This window comes from Achroia grisella, unplaced genomic scaffold (assembly GCF_030625045.1).
Source record: "Achroia grisella isolate CSIRO2021 unplaced genomic scaffold, CSIRO_AGI_Agris_v1 utg768, whole genome shotgun sequence".
Lineage (NCBI taxonomy): Eukaryota > Metazoa > Arthropoda > Insecta > Lepidoptera > Pyralidae > Achroia > Achroia grisella.
In genome coordinates this window covers 534,728-553,012 of record NW_026713015.1, presented here as the reverse complement: position 1 = coordinate 553,012, position 18,285 = coordinate 534,728, and the positions used below count along the sequence as shown (strand labels likewise).

General features: G+C 35.5%; 1 protein-coding gene across 1 annotated transcript in view; it reads right to left on the bottom strand.

Annotated features, from left to right (window-relative positions):
• LOC131850404 (1-phosphatidylinositol 4,5-bisphosphate phosphodiesterase epsilon-1-like) overlaps window positions 1-18,285 on the bottom strand; it is a 165,459-nt gene that overhangs the window by 49,000 nt on the left and 98,174 nt on the right. The window contains exons 10-22 of the mRNA XM_059200616.1: window positions 17,922-18,054; window positions 16,939-17,065; window positions 12,721-12,924; window positions 11,726-11,879; window positions 10,132-10,245; window positions 8,228-8,343; window positions 7,094-7,198; window positions 6,086-6,208; window positions 4,775-4,908; window positions 3,983-4,081; window positions 2,381-2,493; window positions 1,435-1,562; window positions 74-227 (exon numbers count right to left, since the gene is read on the bottom strand). Coding sequence (XP_059056599.1) covers window positions 74-227; window positions 1,435-1,562; window positions 2,381-2,493; window positions 3,983-4,081; window positions 4,775-4,908; window positions 6,086-6,208; window positions 7,094-7,198; window positions 8,228-8,343; window positions 10,132-10,245; window positions 11,726-11,879; window positions 12,721-12,924; window positions 16,939-17,065; window positions 17,922-18,054 — 1,704 coding nt within the window. The remainder of the gene's footprint in view (window positions 1-73; window positions 228-1,434; window positions 1,563-2,380; window positions 2,494-3,982; window positions 4,082-4,774; window positions 4,909-6,085; window positions 6,209-7,093; window positions 7,199-8,227; window positions 8,344-10,131; window positions 10,246-11,725; window positions 11,880-12,720; window positions 12,925-16,938; window positions 17,066-17,921; window positions 18,055-18,285) is intronic.

Sequence of the window (18,285 nt, the reverse complement as noted above, 5' to 3'; positions counted from 1 at the left end):
CCGCGACCATCGGTAGGAAGGCTGTGGGCTACCACTACACCACCGAGGTCATTAAATGAATTTAATCACTTACCTGGCTATAGAGTTCTACAGAAGACTCCCCCTTGAGCTGGTGGCCGGTGAGGTAAGTGTTATGGCTGCTGGCTATGTAGTACTGGCTCAAGGGACCACCCATATCCTTCGTGATATCCTTGATCAACTCCTCCTCTTCGGTTTTGGGGGGCTTGCTGGGGGAAAGTGAGTTGTAAGTCGATGGATTAAGGTGCAATCCTAGTTTTACTTAAAAAAATATTAATTTGAAATGATAAGACATAACAAATCTATATATATATAACTCATAGGTGACTGACGTAGTGATCTATCAACGCACAGCCCAAACCACTGGACGGATCGGGCTGAAATTTGGCATGCAGGTAGATGTTATGACGTAGGCATCCGCTAAGAAAGGATTTTGATTAATTCTACCCCCAAGGGGATAAAATAGGGATGAAAGTTTGTATGAAACTTTGTCAATTTTAAACCGATCGGGCTGAGACTCTGCATGCATAAAGCTACTCTGATGTAGGCATCCCTTAAGAAAGGATTTTGATAAATTCCACCCCTAAGGGGATAAATAAACGCGAGCGAAGCCGCAGGCAAAAGCTAGTCCTTAATAATATTATAAATATAAATGGAAAATCATTTATTCAACTAAATTTAATTTAAGCACTTTTGAATAGTCATTTTTTTTAATCTACCGCTCATTCGGAAAGTTGTCTCATCACAAGAACGAGCAAGAAACTTGTCTGTTGCTCTTTAAAATAATCCTTGTAAGTTCACATTTTACATGTTGAAACATGTGAATATATACTACCAACCAGCACTAATTTATTACGCTACGTTTACATTCAGCCGCTTCCGCTGCCACTCACGCTGCCGGAAATATAGCCGGGCGACAACTGAGCGAGAGGGCTGAATGTAAAAACACGCTGCCACTCGCGCTGCCAGTCCTTTGACTCGCGCACGAAAAACCGACAATCGAGGGAGCGCTGGGCAGCGCGAGTGGCAGCGCCAATGGCATGGGAAGTGTTTCCACTCGTGTTTACACTCTCGCGCTGCACGCACGGAAGTGCCCTTCCCTGCACTTCCCTTCCCACTCGGGCTGAGTGTAAATTGGGTATTAGGGTCAAATATAAATACACAATAATATTAAAATCAATCGTAGTGATAAGACAGTCTTATCCCTAACGCAATCTCTTCCAAACAACCTTAGGAAAGAGAGTATTATAAAAATGAAGTAGGCAGCACATGAGGAGAAATAAGATGTTATCTTATTAATCCCAATAAAAAACATAATATATAAATAATTTTCAAATCAGGACAACTACGTTATCGGGGAAAAGCGACTCGATATTTACATATTTTTTTAAAAGAAAACCGTAGATAAAATATTACCTAATAAAATTGTTTGCTCGTCTCTGCTCAGGCACGAAGGCGTAGTTGTCTTTGTCGGTGAGGAACCTAACGAAACCCTCAAAGGACAGGCAGTGCTCGGATCTCAGAGTCGAATCTGGTTCGTGTCTCTGGAAGATAGAGTAATAATTAGTCTACACAGTTTTACAAAGTCAGAGTCAGATTCAGATGCAAAGTCAGTCTGTCAGAGTCAAACTCAAATTCTAGTCAAAGTGAGAGTCTGAGTCAGGGTCAAAGTCAGAGTCAGTCAGAGTCACAGTCATATTGAGTCAAAGTGAGAATTAGAGTCAAAGTTAGAGTCAGGGTCAAATTCAGAGCCAGATTCAGTCAGAGTCACAGTCATATTCAGAGTCAAAGACAGAGTCAGGGTCAAGGTCAGAGTCAAAGTCAGTCAGAGTCAAAGTCATATTGAGAATCAGAGTCAAAATCAGAGTCAGAGTCATTCAGAGTCAAAGTCATATTGAGTCAAAGTGAGAATCAGAGTCAAAGTTAGAGTCAGGGTCAAAGTCAGAGTCAGAGTCGAAGATCAAGGTCAAATTCAACCTTAATAGAATAGAATAGGAATTAATTTATATCCAATTAAACTTAAATTTAAGCCCTTTTGAATAGTCATACATTGTTTTTAATCAATGGGGATTGTTAGTAATGTGGAGTAATAACTCCATTGCTAACAATGTACTATATCAGGTTACTCTCCACGCGGTTACCCCTGGAAACCATCGTGATAAATTCCTGGTGAATTTCTCACGATTGCAAAAGCAAAAAGTCTAATCAGTGTTCGTAACAAGAACAGACCAGTCCCCACAAGCAGCACCCGTTCACGAGTATGTCGGATGAGCCAGCCATCATTGCACTCAACCATATTAGAGTTCATTGACCCGGCCCACCACGCGGCCACAAGTTTGAATTCTATATTATAAATGTTCACCTGAATGATGTCCCTGAGTTGATCATCAGTCTTTGGCTCATTTTGTCTAGTTTCACAGAATTTGCCTAACGTAGGCATCGATAAGACCCGTCCACTCACGTCCGGACAGGCGCCTGCAAATATAAATCTAGTTAAAGCAGTAAATACACTAATGCCCCGCCTTATTTCTATTATTTTTTTATAGAATGAGAGATATAATATCTTAGTCCTCTAGCAGAAACGTAAGATCTCCTTTAGAAAGTTTACACTCTATCCTGCGGAGATAAAAACCATCGCTCCTAAGAATATCCTTCAATTCTCGTCCCTGACGGGTCTAGGTAGCGAACTCTGAAAAAGGCGAGCACAATAGATCTATGTAGGTCGCAGTGCTACAGGTCCAAGCACCTGAATATAGCCAAAACTCTCCAATAAAAAAAACTCCTCCAGGATGGCAACGTATGACATGTATGTTGACCTATTTCAGCTACCAATCAGCTGGTGACATTAATTACTCCATTTTTTTAATGGGAATGGCAAACAAGCATACGGCCTATCTGATGGTATATAATAATAATAATAATCATCTTTATATGTCTCTAATAAACGCTAACACAATTGCTGCCCATACAATAATAAAATTTAAAAATAATGAAGGAGACAGAACGGTCTAGAATGCAGTGGTGGCAGTGAGTCCATCCTCTCTGCTATTCTGTATAGACGAGATTGTGACCGTATTTTTTTTTTTATAACAGGGGACAAACGATCATGCGGCTCACCTGATGGTAAGTGATTACCGCCGCCCATGAGCACCCGCAACACCAGGGGAATTGCAAGTACGTTGTCGGCCTTTTAAAAAGGAATAAGCTCTTTTCTTGAAGGTTTCAATATCGTATCGGTTCGGAAATACCATTGCTGGAAGGTGATTCCATAATGTGGTTGTGCGAGGCAAAAAGTTTCTAGAAAACCGCACTGTGGAAGACCGCCATTCATCCAGATGATCAGGATGGTATTTCAGTTTCTGGCGGGTGGTACGGTGGTGAAGCTCAGCAGCTGGTATTAATCCGAACAATTCCTACCGCCTATATCACGGGGAGTGTCCCCGTGATATAGGCGGTAGAAAATGCACAGAGATGCAATATCACGCCGCAAAGCCAATGGGTCGAGTCTGTCACATAGACGTTGATTACCAATGACTATATTATATTATGAATGCTTCGAATACCAGGACTTTTACGTCCAAGACTCTTATGAAATACTAATATACCCTTCTTGAAAAACCCCATGCTGTAGTCTCGTGAGAAAACCTCGGCAGGTAGTTCATTACACAATCTAAGTGAACGCGGGAGGAAGCTCCTCTGAAACCACACTGTCCGAGACTAATTATAATAGGTTCCAGTGTGAAGTTATGAATTCCCTGTCGATGGCGAGCGGTGTGATGGTAATAGGTAGCTGTGGGCATTATGACGACTTACGCCACCCCAAGATTAGATTTACGCAATTTTTGTCCTTCAGATCGCTCATTTAGAGTCCAGTTTGCGACAGACAGATGATTAAAAATGTTAAAAAAAAACATCACGAGATAAATGAACCGCGTCTAAAGAGTTTATGATGATGAAGACTTACCAGGTAGAGCGGCGGCAGCTAAAAGATCGAAAGCTTTCTTCCGCCCAGCTTTATCGCTTGGAGCTTCTATATCTAAGGATCCATTTCTAGTAAGTAGGCCTGAAAAGAGGTGTTGTATTAAAACTTAAGATTTCAAGCATACGTCCCGCCGGATAGCGAGCGGTTACTAGAATTTATGGAGACCAGCATTTCAAATATCTTTATTCATGTAGGTCTATTACAGATTTTTATATGTCAACAAATCAACCGTCATTTCAGGGTGTTTTGCTTTTTAAATTATACTTTTTCGTGATTATAGATAATATTTTAAGGAAGGTAACACCTTCCTTAAATGGATGGAGGAAGGCCGAAAAAGAGATGGATGGACTATGTGAATGATGATATGATAAGAAAGGGAGTGAATAACGAGATGACTGCGAACAGGGATGAATGGAAGAGAAAAATATATTACGTTGACCACAAATAAATGAGATAAGGAAGAAGCAGATGATAATGCTTTTGTGTGAATAAAAACTACCAAACAGATAAAATCCAGACCAATACAAATAATCATATTCATGAATACTAATGCTTGTACCGGAATTGAACATGCGACCATCGGATGTAAAACATTAGATCAACACGGCAGTACATATGTGACCAAACGGAATTATATCAGCTTTAGGGTTCAAATAAAAAATATATATCAAAATCGGTGTCAGTAGAACAAGTTGTGAGGCCATAAAAATCATAATATGTAGTCAGATTAACAACTCTTATGAAGTCGGTTGAAAAGAAGCACCAATAACTCACCAGTTCTAAAAGCAGCTCTTCCTCTAAACAGTTCTGGGGAGCTCCTACTCTTCTCAGCTCCGAGTAGGGGCGATCTGTTTCTAGGCACGGCGAGTTGTTCAAACACGTCTCGTAACTCCGAACGCATCACTAAACTGCAAACGATTATTTATTTTAATATAGACTAGATAGAGTCGAATTTAGGTTGCTTTTGTCTTAGCTAATAAGCTCTAGCCTACTAGCGAGTCATGTTCTCCTGGTACTATCACTGTAGTATTAGTAATAGCACAGATAACATAATATTACATCCTAGCTACTCGCCCCGGCTTCGCCTGGGTGTACATGTATTATACATATAAATAGTGTACATATAAACCTTCCTCTAGAATCACTCTATCTATTAAAAAAAACGCTTCAAAATAGGTTGCGTAGTTTTAAAGATTTAAACATACATAGGAACGGACAGACAGCGACCTCGACTTTGTTTTATACTATGTAATGATAGCAAGATAACTTCACGGCTGTTATCTTTGATGGGGTAGTCAGAGTCATTGTCAACTGTCGATGTTGTGAACGCAACACTTGACATGTCCACATTTCGCTCGGTATATTTGAATAAAGAAAACATTACTTCAATAGACTGCGGTAGGCTGTAGCCTACTTACGAGTCATGTTCTCCTGGTACTTTTACTGTAGTATCGGTGATAGTAAGATAACTTCACCTCATTAATAAGTGTTCATGTAAATGTAGACATCAGTGAGCGCAATCCCGCGTACTACACAGTGATTTAGCGCCATTTTGTAGTAATTATCATTGCAAAATGGCGTACACCTGACTATAGAGCAAAGACAATTATAGAGTTATTGATAATTTATAAATCTTAAACTTATCTTTAGGAAATAAGTGTGTTCAAAATCTACCCTGTACCATCGTAAGCACAGATTATTATATTAGAGTCCGTTAGTTTGTGTTCCCGCGGTTTCTGTTCCCCTCCCTTACCTAGTACTGAACTGAGCGTACAGCGGCCTTGACGCGCGCGCACATTGTGTTGTGAATTAAAATAAATTAGAACTGTGTTAAACCTACTATGAAATCTACTGTGAAACTGGAAAGCTACCGAAGATATCTTCGAGACCCTGAAGCCCAAGAAATCCGCAGAACCATACAGGTATTAGACAGATGTTTCCAAATATTTTTCCCTATATATATACATAGTATTTTCCCTAACATTTTGGTAGCAGAGAGTAGTTTCCCTAAATAATGAATACTTAAATTTATACATAAAGTAAAATCTTATTGTATTTTTATTGGTACTAATGTGTTTTTCTTACCTAAAACTTCTGAATAAGGCAACAAAGTCCATAAAATCTAATTGTGTATCGTAACCGACTGATCCAGTCCTTAAATGTTTCAGGTTCTCCCAAAACCGTTCGCTGGTCTCCAGTCGTTTCAAGCTGCAAATACAATTTACATTCTTATATGCATTTCCAAAGCGAAATTGCTTAACCAACATTTAACACGACGCCGGCCTTGGTGATCTATCGGTTTATCTCACCGTCTTACTTCCGATATTCGTTCTCTGGATATTTAGTATTGTTTATTATATAAATTCAGCACAATAATTTATTATATAAAGTTTGTTTGTTTGTAATACTTTATTGTACAATAATATTATAAATAAAAGGACACAATTTACTTAGAAAAAAAAATGCGTACAATGTATTGTGCTCGCCCTTTTTTTAGAGTTTAATACCAATTTCATCAGAAATAGAATTCAATAGAAAATCATTCATTCAAATAAAGCACATTTGAACAGTCATCACATTTTTTTTAATCTACCGCTTATTCGGAAAGTTTTCTTATCACAAGAAGAATGAGCTAGAAACTTGCGTGCTGCTCTTTTAAATAATTTTATTGTTACTTTCCATTTTTAAGTTTAAATGTGAATACAAACTATCAATTAGCACTAATTCAATTAAATAATCAATAAAAAAAATATTGAATATACAACCAACTGGTTAAACAATTAATAAGAGGAAATCAGTCATAGTGATTAGACCAGATCAGTCCCTACAAGCAGCACCACGAGTATGACGGATGAGCCAGCAATCACTGCGCTCAACCATATTTTAGGGACAAGAATTGAAGGATATTCTTAAGAGCGATGGTTTTAATCTCCTCAGGATAGAGCGTAAACTTTCCAAAGGAGATATTTCGTTTATGTATGAGTGGGTTACAATAATATAGGATGTGTAGTGGTGTTTCCTCTTCAGTTTGGCAAAATCTGCAAATCTTGGTTAAGCACAGGTTTAAATGTTTTATTTAAGACTCTTTCTCACCTACTCCTGTTTGGTGAGCCGGCCATGATGCTGGTGGCGGCCGCGGTCAGGCTGCTGTGTCGTGGAGCACACGGATGGTGCTGACTCATCGTGGCTGAGTACGAACTGCCGAGTGATGAGTTTCCGATGTGAGTAAGCACAATTAATTAATATTACTTTTTAAAAATAATTTTCATACATTATAATTTGCTACGACAGATCTCCGATCTAGATAGTTTTCAGTTCAATCTCATATAAATTTAACTTCTCGAGATATCGCCGTGTGGAATTTAACTTTTCTGTTTATGAAAATAAATAAAAGTAGCATAAGTTACTCTATTATTTATTGTACACACACATAGGGAAATATATCAGTTATAAGTAATGTAAAAGAGCGAGCTTATCTCTAAGAAGAGATTTTTTCCAGCAAACCTAAAAATATTATAGGATAATGTGGTCACTAGATTAGCCATACATACGTGTACGAGAAAAGAAAAAAAAGGAAAAGTAGACGTTAAAATTATATATATAATAATAAGTCAAACATACACAAATATATGAATATATAGAAGTTAATTTATTAAAATCTACTGATTCATGATTCCTAAGACATAGATCTCCGATTTACATAGTTTTCAGTTCTCCTATGAATCTAAATTCTCGAGATTTCGCCGTGTGGAATTTAACTTATCTTTCTATGAAAATAAATAAAATTTCTAAAGTAAAAGTAGCATGAGTTATTCTTTATAATATTATCCATCTGCGATTGAAAGTCCAGTCCAGTCCAGCCAGAAATTAGCAAGAACAAACAGACTGACTGACAAAATTTTCTTAGACTATTTTTTTTATGTCAACCTTACTATATACAGTAAGGTTGACGTGTTTATACGAAGAGGTAATTTTTTTATTGTGTACTTTGTGTTGTTGTAATATTTGTTTCGGTTGATGGGTAAACTAAAGCACTGCACTGGAATGGTAAAGCACTGATGACTGATGACTGATACTATCACAATAGTCACTTGATGACGTAATAACCGTCGTGCTGTTCATGACGGTTACCACTTACAATCAGAAGGCCGTTATTTATCATACCATTTGCATAAAAAGTATAATGCATTGATGAGTCAACCAATTAGTGAGTGTGTTGCAACTCACCTATGTCTCGGTGAGTGAGTCAGCACCACTTCATCTTCACTTCTCGTGCCCGATGTATGAGTGGAACAGTAGCTTTTAGGTGAGCTTGTCTTCAATTCTGATGTGGATTTGTTCTTCTAGAACAAAATAAGGAGTTCAAACATCATCCAATCACATGAAATGTGATCAAAATATGGAACCACTAAATTCACATTTTTGAAATTATTTGATCTCTCGCATAGATTGCAGATACTGGCATTCAAAATTAAACTCAATTGTAGGCATTATTAAGGTACAAAATATTTAGGTTACTTTCTCCAAATATGAACTGTCAACAAAAAATATAAATTGACGCAGTTGAGAGAACAATATACATCATGTATGTATGTATAAAATTTCACACAAATGCTATATAAATTAGCATTCTAAATTAAACTCAATCGTAGACATCATTAAGGTCCAAAATATTTCTACTTCATCCAAATATGAACTGTCAAATAAAAATATAAATTGACGCAGTTGAGAACCCAAATTACATATATGTATGGATAAAATCTGACACATATATAAATTAGCATTCTAAATTAAACTCAATTGTAGACATTATTAAGGTCCAAAATATTTCGTTATTTCATCCCAAATAACATGTCAAAACAAAAATATATATCGCCAGAGCACAATATACTTTATGTATGTAGGTATACAGTCCTAAAATAGTACGTAATTAGGCTAATTACGTACCAATCTCCACTCATGTGAAATAGGTCAAGGTCATGTTATAATGGCTTCATATATACACAGTTATCCGTAAAAGGAACTGAACCAAACTGAACTGAATCAGAATACTCATAAAACTGAACCCAGAAACCCAGAAACAAAACGGAAATTTGAAAATCATTTCTGAACTTTTCTTACTAAATCTATATACAATTTATATGAAGTGTTTACAAATTATTTTAAATTTTCCACTTCATTTTTTTGGATGAGTTTTTCAGAATCACGAAAATTACTACGGGCTTTCTGCTTGTTTACTTTACCACTAAACATATATAAGCTCCAACCAAAATACTACTAATTGGAATAAAGTTATTGATCAATCATTATTTATAATTTATATTGATTTGTATTAATTTTGTTTCTTTACTATTTCGCTTAGTTAGCTTTAAAGCATCACTAAAAACTTATTTCCTTTACCTTTAGTTCTATTTTAACTTTTCTTCTACGCCCTTTCTTTCCTTCAAACTTTCCATGGATTATTATTATTAAGTTTATGTATGTTTATGTAGGTATGTACATATGTATCTTATATATAAAATTCTCGTGTCACAGTTTTCGTTCTCATACTCCTCCGAAACGGCTTGACCGACTCTCATGAAATTTTGTGAGCGTATCGAGTAGATCTGAGGATCGGCCAACATCTATTTTTCATCCCCCTAAATGTTAGGGGTAGTTCACCCCTAAATTTTATTTTTTATTTTAAGGCAAATCAACGTTTGCCGGCACACCTAGTGTCTATATATATTTATGTATATCTGCATGTATTATTTATACCTATATTAGTTGTGTTGTCATTTGTACCATCTACTCTTTTTCTTATATCTTCACCGTCTACCTAAAGGTTGCCTGTAAGAGATTGCTTAGTGATAAGGCCGCCCTTTGTACTCATCATTGTTATACATATTTTTATATAAATTAATATTATCTGTAACTGGTGCAAAAAAGTGTAAAAACAAATAAATAAATAACAATAAATATTTCAAAATGAACTAACGAAACGTTCGTTTGTTTATTTTGAAATAGTAAAAAAACAAAACAATATTAATGAAACAGAAATAAATGTAATATTCACATCTAACATTATATATTTTTTGCTTCAATTCTACTGTATTATAAGTTCAAGTTACGGGTCATATTATTATAATTACCTTAAACTTAATGCCTCCACTTTTAATTGAGTCGGAATGTGAGTCAGTGTAAGCGCCTTTAACGGGAGTTGAGTGGGATGAGCTGCCACATGTGCTCTCTCTGCCTCCAAATACCTTGAAATTAAAAATAAGTTTTTAAACAAAATTCTCATTAGTGTTTGTAACAACGCTCCTTCGATACGTTTTGACAGATTCTTATGAAATTTAGTGAATATATTTAGTAGATCTGAGAATAGGACGTACCTAAACTAATTTTCATACTGCTATATATATATTTAGTCATAAGGGTGGGGTGGGTAATGAGGTTTTGTTTTGTATTTTACGACATGTTTTGTTTTTTATTTGGCATAAATAATAGATACATCCCTTAATTTTCATCCTTGTATCCATATTTCTTAATAAGGTAATTAATATGAAAGAAAGAAAGAAAAAAAACATTTATTGACAACCATTATTACATTTACACATTTGACAAATGTACATTTACTCATATATATATACATACACATATGCACAACACACTCATATACATACATACACACTTAGAACAATTACAATAATTCATCATATATTATTTCTACATATGGTTGGCAACATGGCTGACGCTCAGCATATGCCGTGACAGTTAACTGTCACGCTGGTATTCTGTGCCTGCCATTGCCATGCCAATATGGCAACACATCATTTGACGAGACATATAGTAATACATATTATAAGCTAGTTGCATCCGCGGTTTCATCCACATATTACTCTGATGTAAAGCTATATTACTGTAACGTTTCTTTAAAATCTGTTTAGTAGTTTTTGCGTGAAAGAGTAACAAACATCCATCAATAATAGTTTTATAAGTTTTTACTAACACAATATGGATGTAATCCGAATTAAATTTGTAATCCGAAATAAATAAATAAATAAATACATTTACAAACACAAACTTGCGCCATTATAACATTCACTACACATATCACTCTATCTATTGCTAAAAATTACATTAAAATCCGTTGTGTGGTTCAAAAGATCTAAGCGAACAGACAGCGGTGTGTATTATATATATAAATCTTCCTCTAGAATCACTCTATGTATTAAAAAATCCGCTTCAAAATCCGTTGCGTAGTTTTAAAGATTTAAGCATACATAGCGACGGACAGATAGCGACAGAGACTTTGTTTTACTATGTAATGATAAAAGGTTACACATAGTTCAAAATTTCTTATATGGATGGGTGGAGGTCTAAAAATCCTCCTGGGAGTAGAATAAAAAATAATTATATAGAACGTAGTAATAACTGTGTTACCAAATAAATATTATTGAATTAGAATTTTACAGAAACAATAAACACGTAAGAGCCTTTTGGCATAGGCATCTATATGCCTAAAATAATATTTTAGCAACTATATAGAACTTACAGACTGCGTTACTTAAATAAAGAATATTTTTTAATTAGAATTTCAATCATACAATTGAATTTGTTTTATAAGTGCAATAAAATATTAAATAAATATAGGTAACAAGTTATTGATTGACATGAGAATATCGACCCTGAAATAAATAAATATAGGTAACAAGTAATTGATTTCCACATGAGAATACCCACCCTGATGGCATCAGACACGAGCGGTTCACAGCAGCATCCGTCCTCGTAGTATAGTGCTGTGTACTTATTCTTCAGCCACGCTAAACTCCTGTCTGCTAGCTTTGCCTGACTCATCAGGGCTCGTATCACGGAGTGGAGACCCACCACCCATACCCTGGAACAGAGCTGAAGTGTTGCAAATGTTTGTGGCATTGTATTACTATTATAGATAGACAAATCTATTTCTATTTCTAACATTATAAATAGATTTTAATTTATAATGTTAGAAATAGAAATAGAAATAATCTTTATTCAAATAAACTCATTACAAGCACTTTTGAATAGTCATATTTTGATTCTACCACTCATTCGGAATGCAGATTCATCACAAGAAGAATGAGCAAGAAACTTGTGTGTTGCTCTATGGATATCTGAACTAACAAGTTACGTAGTTCAGATATTTCAGATATACAAATTAAGGGGAATAGTTCAACATAACCAGTAACCCTGTATAAGTTTAACTAGCTTTTGTCCGCGGCTTCGCTCGCGTTAATTTATCCCCTTAGGGATGTAATTTATCAAAATCCTTTCTTAGGGGATGCCTACGTCATAGTAGCTTTATGCACGCAAAATCTCAGCCCAATCGGTTTAAAATTGACAAAGTTTCATACAAACTATCATCCCCTATTTTATCCCCTTAGGGGTGGAATTTATCAAAATCTTTTCTTAGAGGATGCCTACGTCATAGTAGCTGTATGCATGCAAAGTCTCAGCCCGATCGATTTAAAATTGACAAAGTTTCATACAAACTTTCATCCTGTATTTTATCCCAATGGGGGTAGAATTAATCAAAATTCTTTCTTAGCGGATGCCTACGTCATAACATCTACCTCCATGCCAAATTTCAGTCCGATCCGTCTAGTGGTTTGGGCTGTGCGTTGATATATCACTACGTCAGTCATCTTTGAGTTATATATATATTTAGATATGTGATTAAACATTTATCTAATACTTACCTATATGAGTAAGAAGGCAGAACTAAATGTACAGTCCTATTGTCGCTCAAACTCCTTCCGTACACCAGCGTAATGATATGTGGTCCATGTGAACAACTCTCGAGGCCGTGTCGCTTAGCGCAGCCCATCAGATCCGAGATATCTCTCGGTTCTAACAACTTCCCTCCGAGACGCATATCTTTCACACACTGCAGGTCTATGAAGCTGTAATTTTAATGCTACGTTTACACTCCGCCCGAGTGGGCAGGGAAGTGAGCAGCGCGAGAGTGTAAACACGATACTTCCCATGCTATTGGCGCTGCCACTTGCGCTGCCCGGCACTCCCTCGATTGTCGGTTTCGCGCGCGAGTTAAAGGACTGGCAGCGCGAGTGGCAGCGTATGTTTATATTCAGCCCTTTCGCTCATGGCAGGGGAAGCGGCTGAATGTAAACGTACCATAAGACATAACGATAAATAAATTACTGTATTTACTTATTAAATTATTATTAGGCCTATGCACGACAAGTATATGCAGATTCTGCCAAATTGAAGCGCGCTTCACATCCTATGTGGTAGCACTCATGCATAAACGAAATATCTCCTTTGGAAAGTTTACACTCTTTCCCGAGGAGATAAAAACGATCGCTCCTAAGAATATCCTTCAATTCTTGTCCCTGACGGGTCTAAGTAGCGAACTCTGAAAAGGGCGAGCACAATAGATCTATGTAGGTCGCAGTGCTACAGGTGCTACACATCTGACAATAGCCCAAACAATCCAATAAAAAAAAATACTTATCAAAATATATTTATTAATATCATTTAATAATATAATAGGAGTGTGAGGACGCCACCGGCACGTAAACATTAGCTCTCCGAACTATTGGTTTTAAAAAATTTAAAAAGTGTGTAAATCCTGTCGATAATTAATTCAATATATAAATATCATTGTGACTATTAGGATATATATGTTATACAGAAGAAAAAGTGTCAAATAATAATAAAAAGTGATAAAGTGAATTGACTATGATATGGGATATATAACAATTACGAGACAGAATTTCAATATAAATAATTGTCAGTGTACAAAAAACTTGTATTCGTGTTAATTACAAGTAAAGGACAATCAATAAATTGGTTCAATAACAATAAAATTTGGTATGTGCATCTTTTTTGTTTGGTGAGGGTGTAAACAAAATAATTCAAAACGCATAACGAACTTTAAGAATCCAGTGAAACTATACATCGCTAATTTCAAAGCTTTGTATGAATACGAAATTGGCCTAGTGGCTATACTTACAATTTTTAGTATACTGGTCGAAAATTGATTGCAAGATCAAAATCTTTTTGTTATTGAATAATATTTAGAAACAGTGTAAACTAAAGGGTGTGAATAAAAAGACAAAAATATTTAAATTCATACGTGCACAGTACACATTGGTGTTGAGACAATGGATACGAAATCCGATAAAGTTTCCAAAAGCGGCCGCAAGATGTCAGTAGCAACATGCTACAAATGTAAATCGCAAATTGATATAAAAGAGACTATAGTATGTTCTTCTTGTAAAAATAGATACGAATATAACTGCGCAGGTGTCTCAGAAAAGCGATTCTTTATAATGGAATATGAGAAGCGAAAAAATTGGAAGTGTCTATTATGTACACAAAAACAGAAAATTAGTAAAAATACATTCTCAATCGACCAGTCTAACGTAACATTAAGAAACAAAACAAATAATACAGTAAATACTAAAGACAAAAAACCTTATTCTTCTGGATACAGATCAAATAAATATGGAGTTCCACAAGGAAGTATATTGGGGCCCATACTATTCTTACTGTATATTAATGATTTAATTGAAATAACTACAAATAAATGCATTGTCTTTGCAGATGACATTTCTATTATAGTAACTACTGATAAAAAATATAAAACATTGAAAGACCACGAAATTGATATAAATGAAACTATAACCCTAATAATTAAATGGCTTAACATGAATAATTTGACAATAAATGTAAATAAAACTAATTATATTAATTTTAATAAATTGAAAAATGAAATCTGTCATCTTAATGTTAACTACAGAAATATACAAATTGAATCAGTTAATGAAACAAAATTTTTGGGTATAATGATAGATCAACAACTTAATTGGACAAAACAAATCGAAAATATTAGTAACAAAATTAATAAGTTTATATATGCAATGAAGCGTGTTAAAAACATAACGAACAGAAAGACTGCACTTACTGCATATCATGCATACGTGGAATCTGTACTGCGTTATGGACTATTAATATGGGGAAATGGTACAAATATTAATAGGGCATTCATTGCTCAAAAAAAGTGTATTAGAGCATTGTGTGGTCTTGCACCGTACGAGTCATGTCGAACACGTTTCAGAGAACTTGGACTACTGACACTTCCATCGCTTTATATATATGAGGTAGCTGTTTTTGTAAAACAAAATTTAAATTCATTTACGAAAGCAAAGGACATTTATCCAAGAAATACCAGAAATCCTAATAGATTGGTACTTGCTAAAACCCATACAATGACACAGTACACAAAAAACTGTGAAAATATGTGTATAAGAATTTATAATTGCATTCCTGAGACATTAAAGACGAATAAGAAAATATTATTTAAGAAGACATTACGAGAATGGTTAAAAAATAAGGAATTTTACAGTTTAAACAATTTTTTTGACAATGTATAAATACCGACTAGAGAGAACCTATTTAACTATTATTATAATTATTATTATTATTTCTTTCTGTATAGTTAATTATGCATAATTTTAAACAATACTATTTTGCATGCCATTACTATGGCAAAACACATGATACTAAGTTTTAATTACCATCTTTTATACTGTGTTTTTTAAGCAAATAAATTATTATTATTATTATTATTATTATTATTATTATCTTTAATCATGTAGCTTGTTACGAGTACAAACAAGCATAGTAAATCCATATAACTATCTACCTGTAGTTACTCAATCAGCATGGATATAGCGATTGTTCTAGGAAAGTTTGTCCCAATACTTTTATAATTTCCGACAGTTGCTGACTCAAATGAGCGGCATCCAAGAAGTACGAGAACAAAGGAAGGCAGGTGGACGGTCACTCTAGTTTTAGTTGCGAACGCGAATAGGTTAATTGTATTATAAGACGAATCAATCGCTAAATTGTATAGAATTAAATAATTAATTAAATGAACTTTCTTTGTTTTAAAAAACCCATCACCGACCATCAGAACGTAATTAGCTTGTTATTTGTTTATTTATGCGCAATAAAGAATTGCTATTATTATTTCTTTTTTTGCAAAAATCTTTTTCATTTAAATTAAAGTGTTCCCAAAAAGTGTAAAATTGAAATTTCGAAAAACCCCCCAGTGTGACCTGGGTAATTGGAGAAGCACTGAATCACTGGCAAGAAATGCCAGGCCATTTGATGCCACATTCAAAAGCCCTAATATCGGGCTACTCGAACGAATACTCCAATAGACTACTGCTATTGAGTAAAAACAATATATGCATGATGACTAGGGCCCTCACAGGTCACTGCAAATTAAACAAACATATGGCTAAACTAGGCCTATGCACGACAAAAATCTCCAGATTCTGCCAAACTGAAGAGGAAACGCCGCTACACATCCTATGTGGTTGTAGCCCACTCATGCATAAACGAAATATCTCCTTTGGGAAGTTTACACTATTTCCCGAGGAGATAAAAACCATCGCTCCTAAGCATATCCTTCAATTCTTGTCCCTGACGGGCCTAGGCACTTTGAAAAAGGGCGAGCACAATAGATCTATGTAGGTCGCATTGCTACAGGTGCTACAAACAACCCAATAAAAAATACCTAGGTAAAGCGATTATCTAAGAATATAATTTTGACTTTTTTATTTCAGATGATCCAGCACCGAGGTCTGAGTGTCACCGCAATTCTACTTCTTCTTCAGAAGTTCCAGAATAATTGCTGTGTTTTTTCAAAAATTACACAATATTCTTCAAATGCCATACTATAATATACCATTCATTTTAATAAATAGAGTACTTTTGTTTCATAAAAATAAATCACAAAAATGTGCTTTTTTTCACACGAATCAACCCTATTCCCGCCTTAAAAAGGTAACAAACAAACAGATCCAGTTTCATATTCATATAATTAGTAATAGATTTCTAAATTAGATTTCGTGAAGAAAATATAAGGCGGATATTATATTTACCCTTCTTCTCCTACAATTCCAGCTTCATTTTCGTGCAGGTTAGCTGTGTATTTCAGGGGTATTACTTCCTCAGGGTTGTAGGAGAGGCTCACTTCAGGTTGTTGCATGTTCTCCGAGGGAGTTTCACCTGTAAAATAAAAAAAACCTATATAACTTACTTCAGAGGTATAGGTACAGTGACAGCATCGATGGTCTAGTGGTTTAGCACATCCTCTTACTTCTTATGGTCGCGGGTTCGATTTATATTCATGAGTATGATTATTTTTATTGGTGTTTGCTATTTATATTATGTATGTATTTACACGAGCCCAAAGAATTGCGACACTGAACTGACAATGGGCAGGGCACATAGCTCGTAGTACAGATGGCCGTTGGGGCAATAAAGTCCTCGAGTGGCAATCACGGACCGGAAGACGCAGCGTGGGAAGGCCTCCAGCAAGGTGGACCGACGATCTGGTCAAGATCGCTGGAAGGCATTGGATGCGAGCAGCGCAGGACCGATCGTCGTGGAGGTCTTTAGGGGAGGCTATGTCTAGCAGTGGTCGTCTTCCGGGCTGTGATGATGATGATGATGATGATATATTTACATAAAATATATATTTACGTATTTGTATCAGTTGTCTAGTACCCATAACATAAGTTCTGCTTAACTTGGAACAAGATTGTGTCGTGTGTTGTCGCACAATTGTGCGAACGACACACAAATTTGCCTATTCGTTGTGAGAATTGTCTTGACAATAGTAATATTTTTTTGTAAGTAAATATATACAGAAAACAGACTGATACAAACAATCACACTCATTAATACAAATGTTTGCATCTTGCGAGGAATCGAACCCACGGCCATCGGAAGTAAGACATCCTACACTCCAAGACCACTACTTCTCACCATTATAGCCTTATATGACTGACTTTACACTTAAATCTATGTTATCTGCAGAGGTACTAATGGAAGGGTCTAATACAAAGAAAGCTGTACTCACCATGTTGAGTATGGGGTCTATGCGCAGTTCTACACCATGTAAGTAAAGCGCATGCGCGTTCTAATCGAAGCTGCGCAAGAGTGCCTCCCCATTCTGATTCTCCTACTATACAAGCGGTGCCGTGATGCATTATCTGTAAAGTCAAAGTATTAAGATGAAGAGATAACATATATAATTATAGATACATGTTAAGATTACTCTTGTAGATTAAAGAAAGCACAATAAAAACCGGTTCACAATTTGATTCAGATCAACTGTGCACGGGTAATTAAAAAAAACAGACTTCCGTCTCAGAATAAATGTTCTAGGTTAAAGAAAGAATAATAAAAATCAGTTCAGAATTTATCGCATATCGTTTATTAAT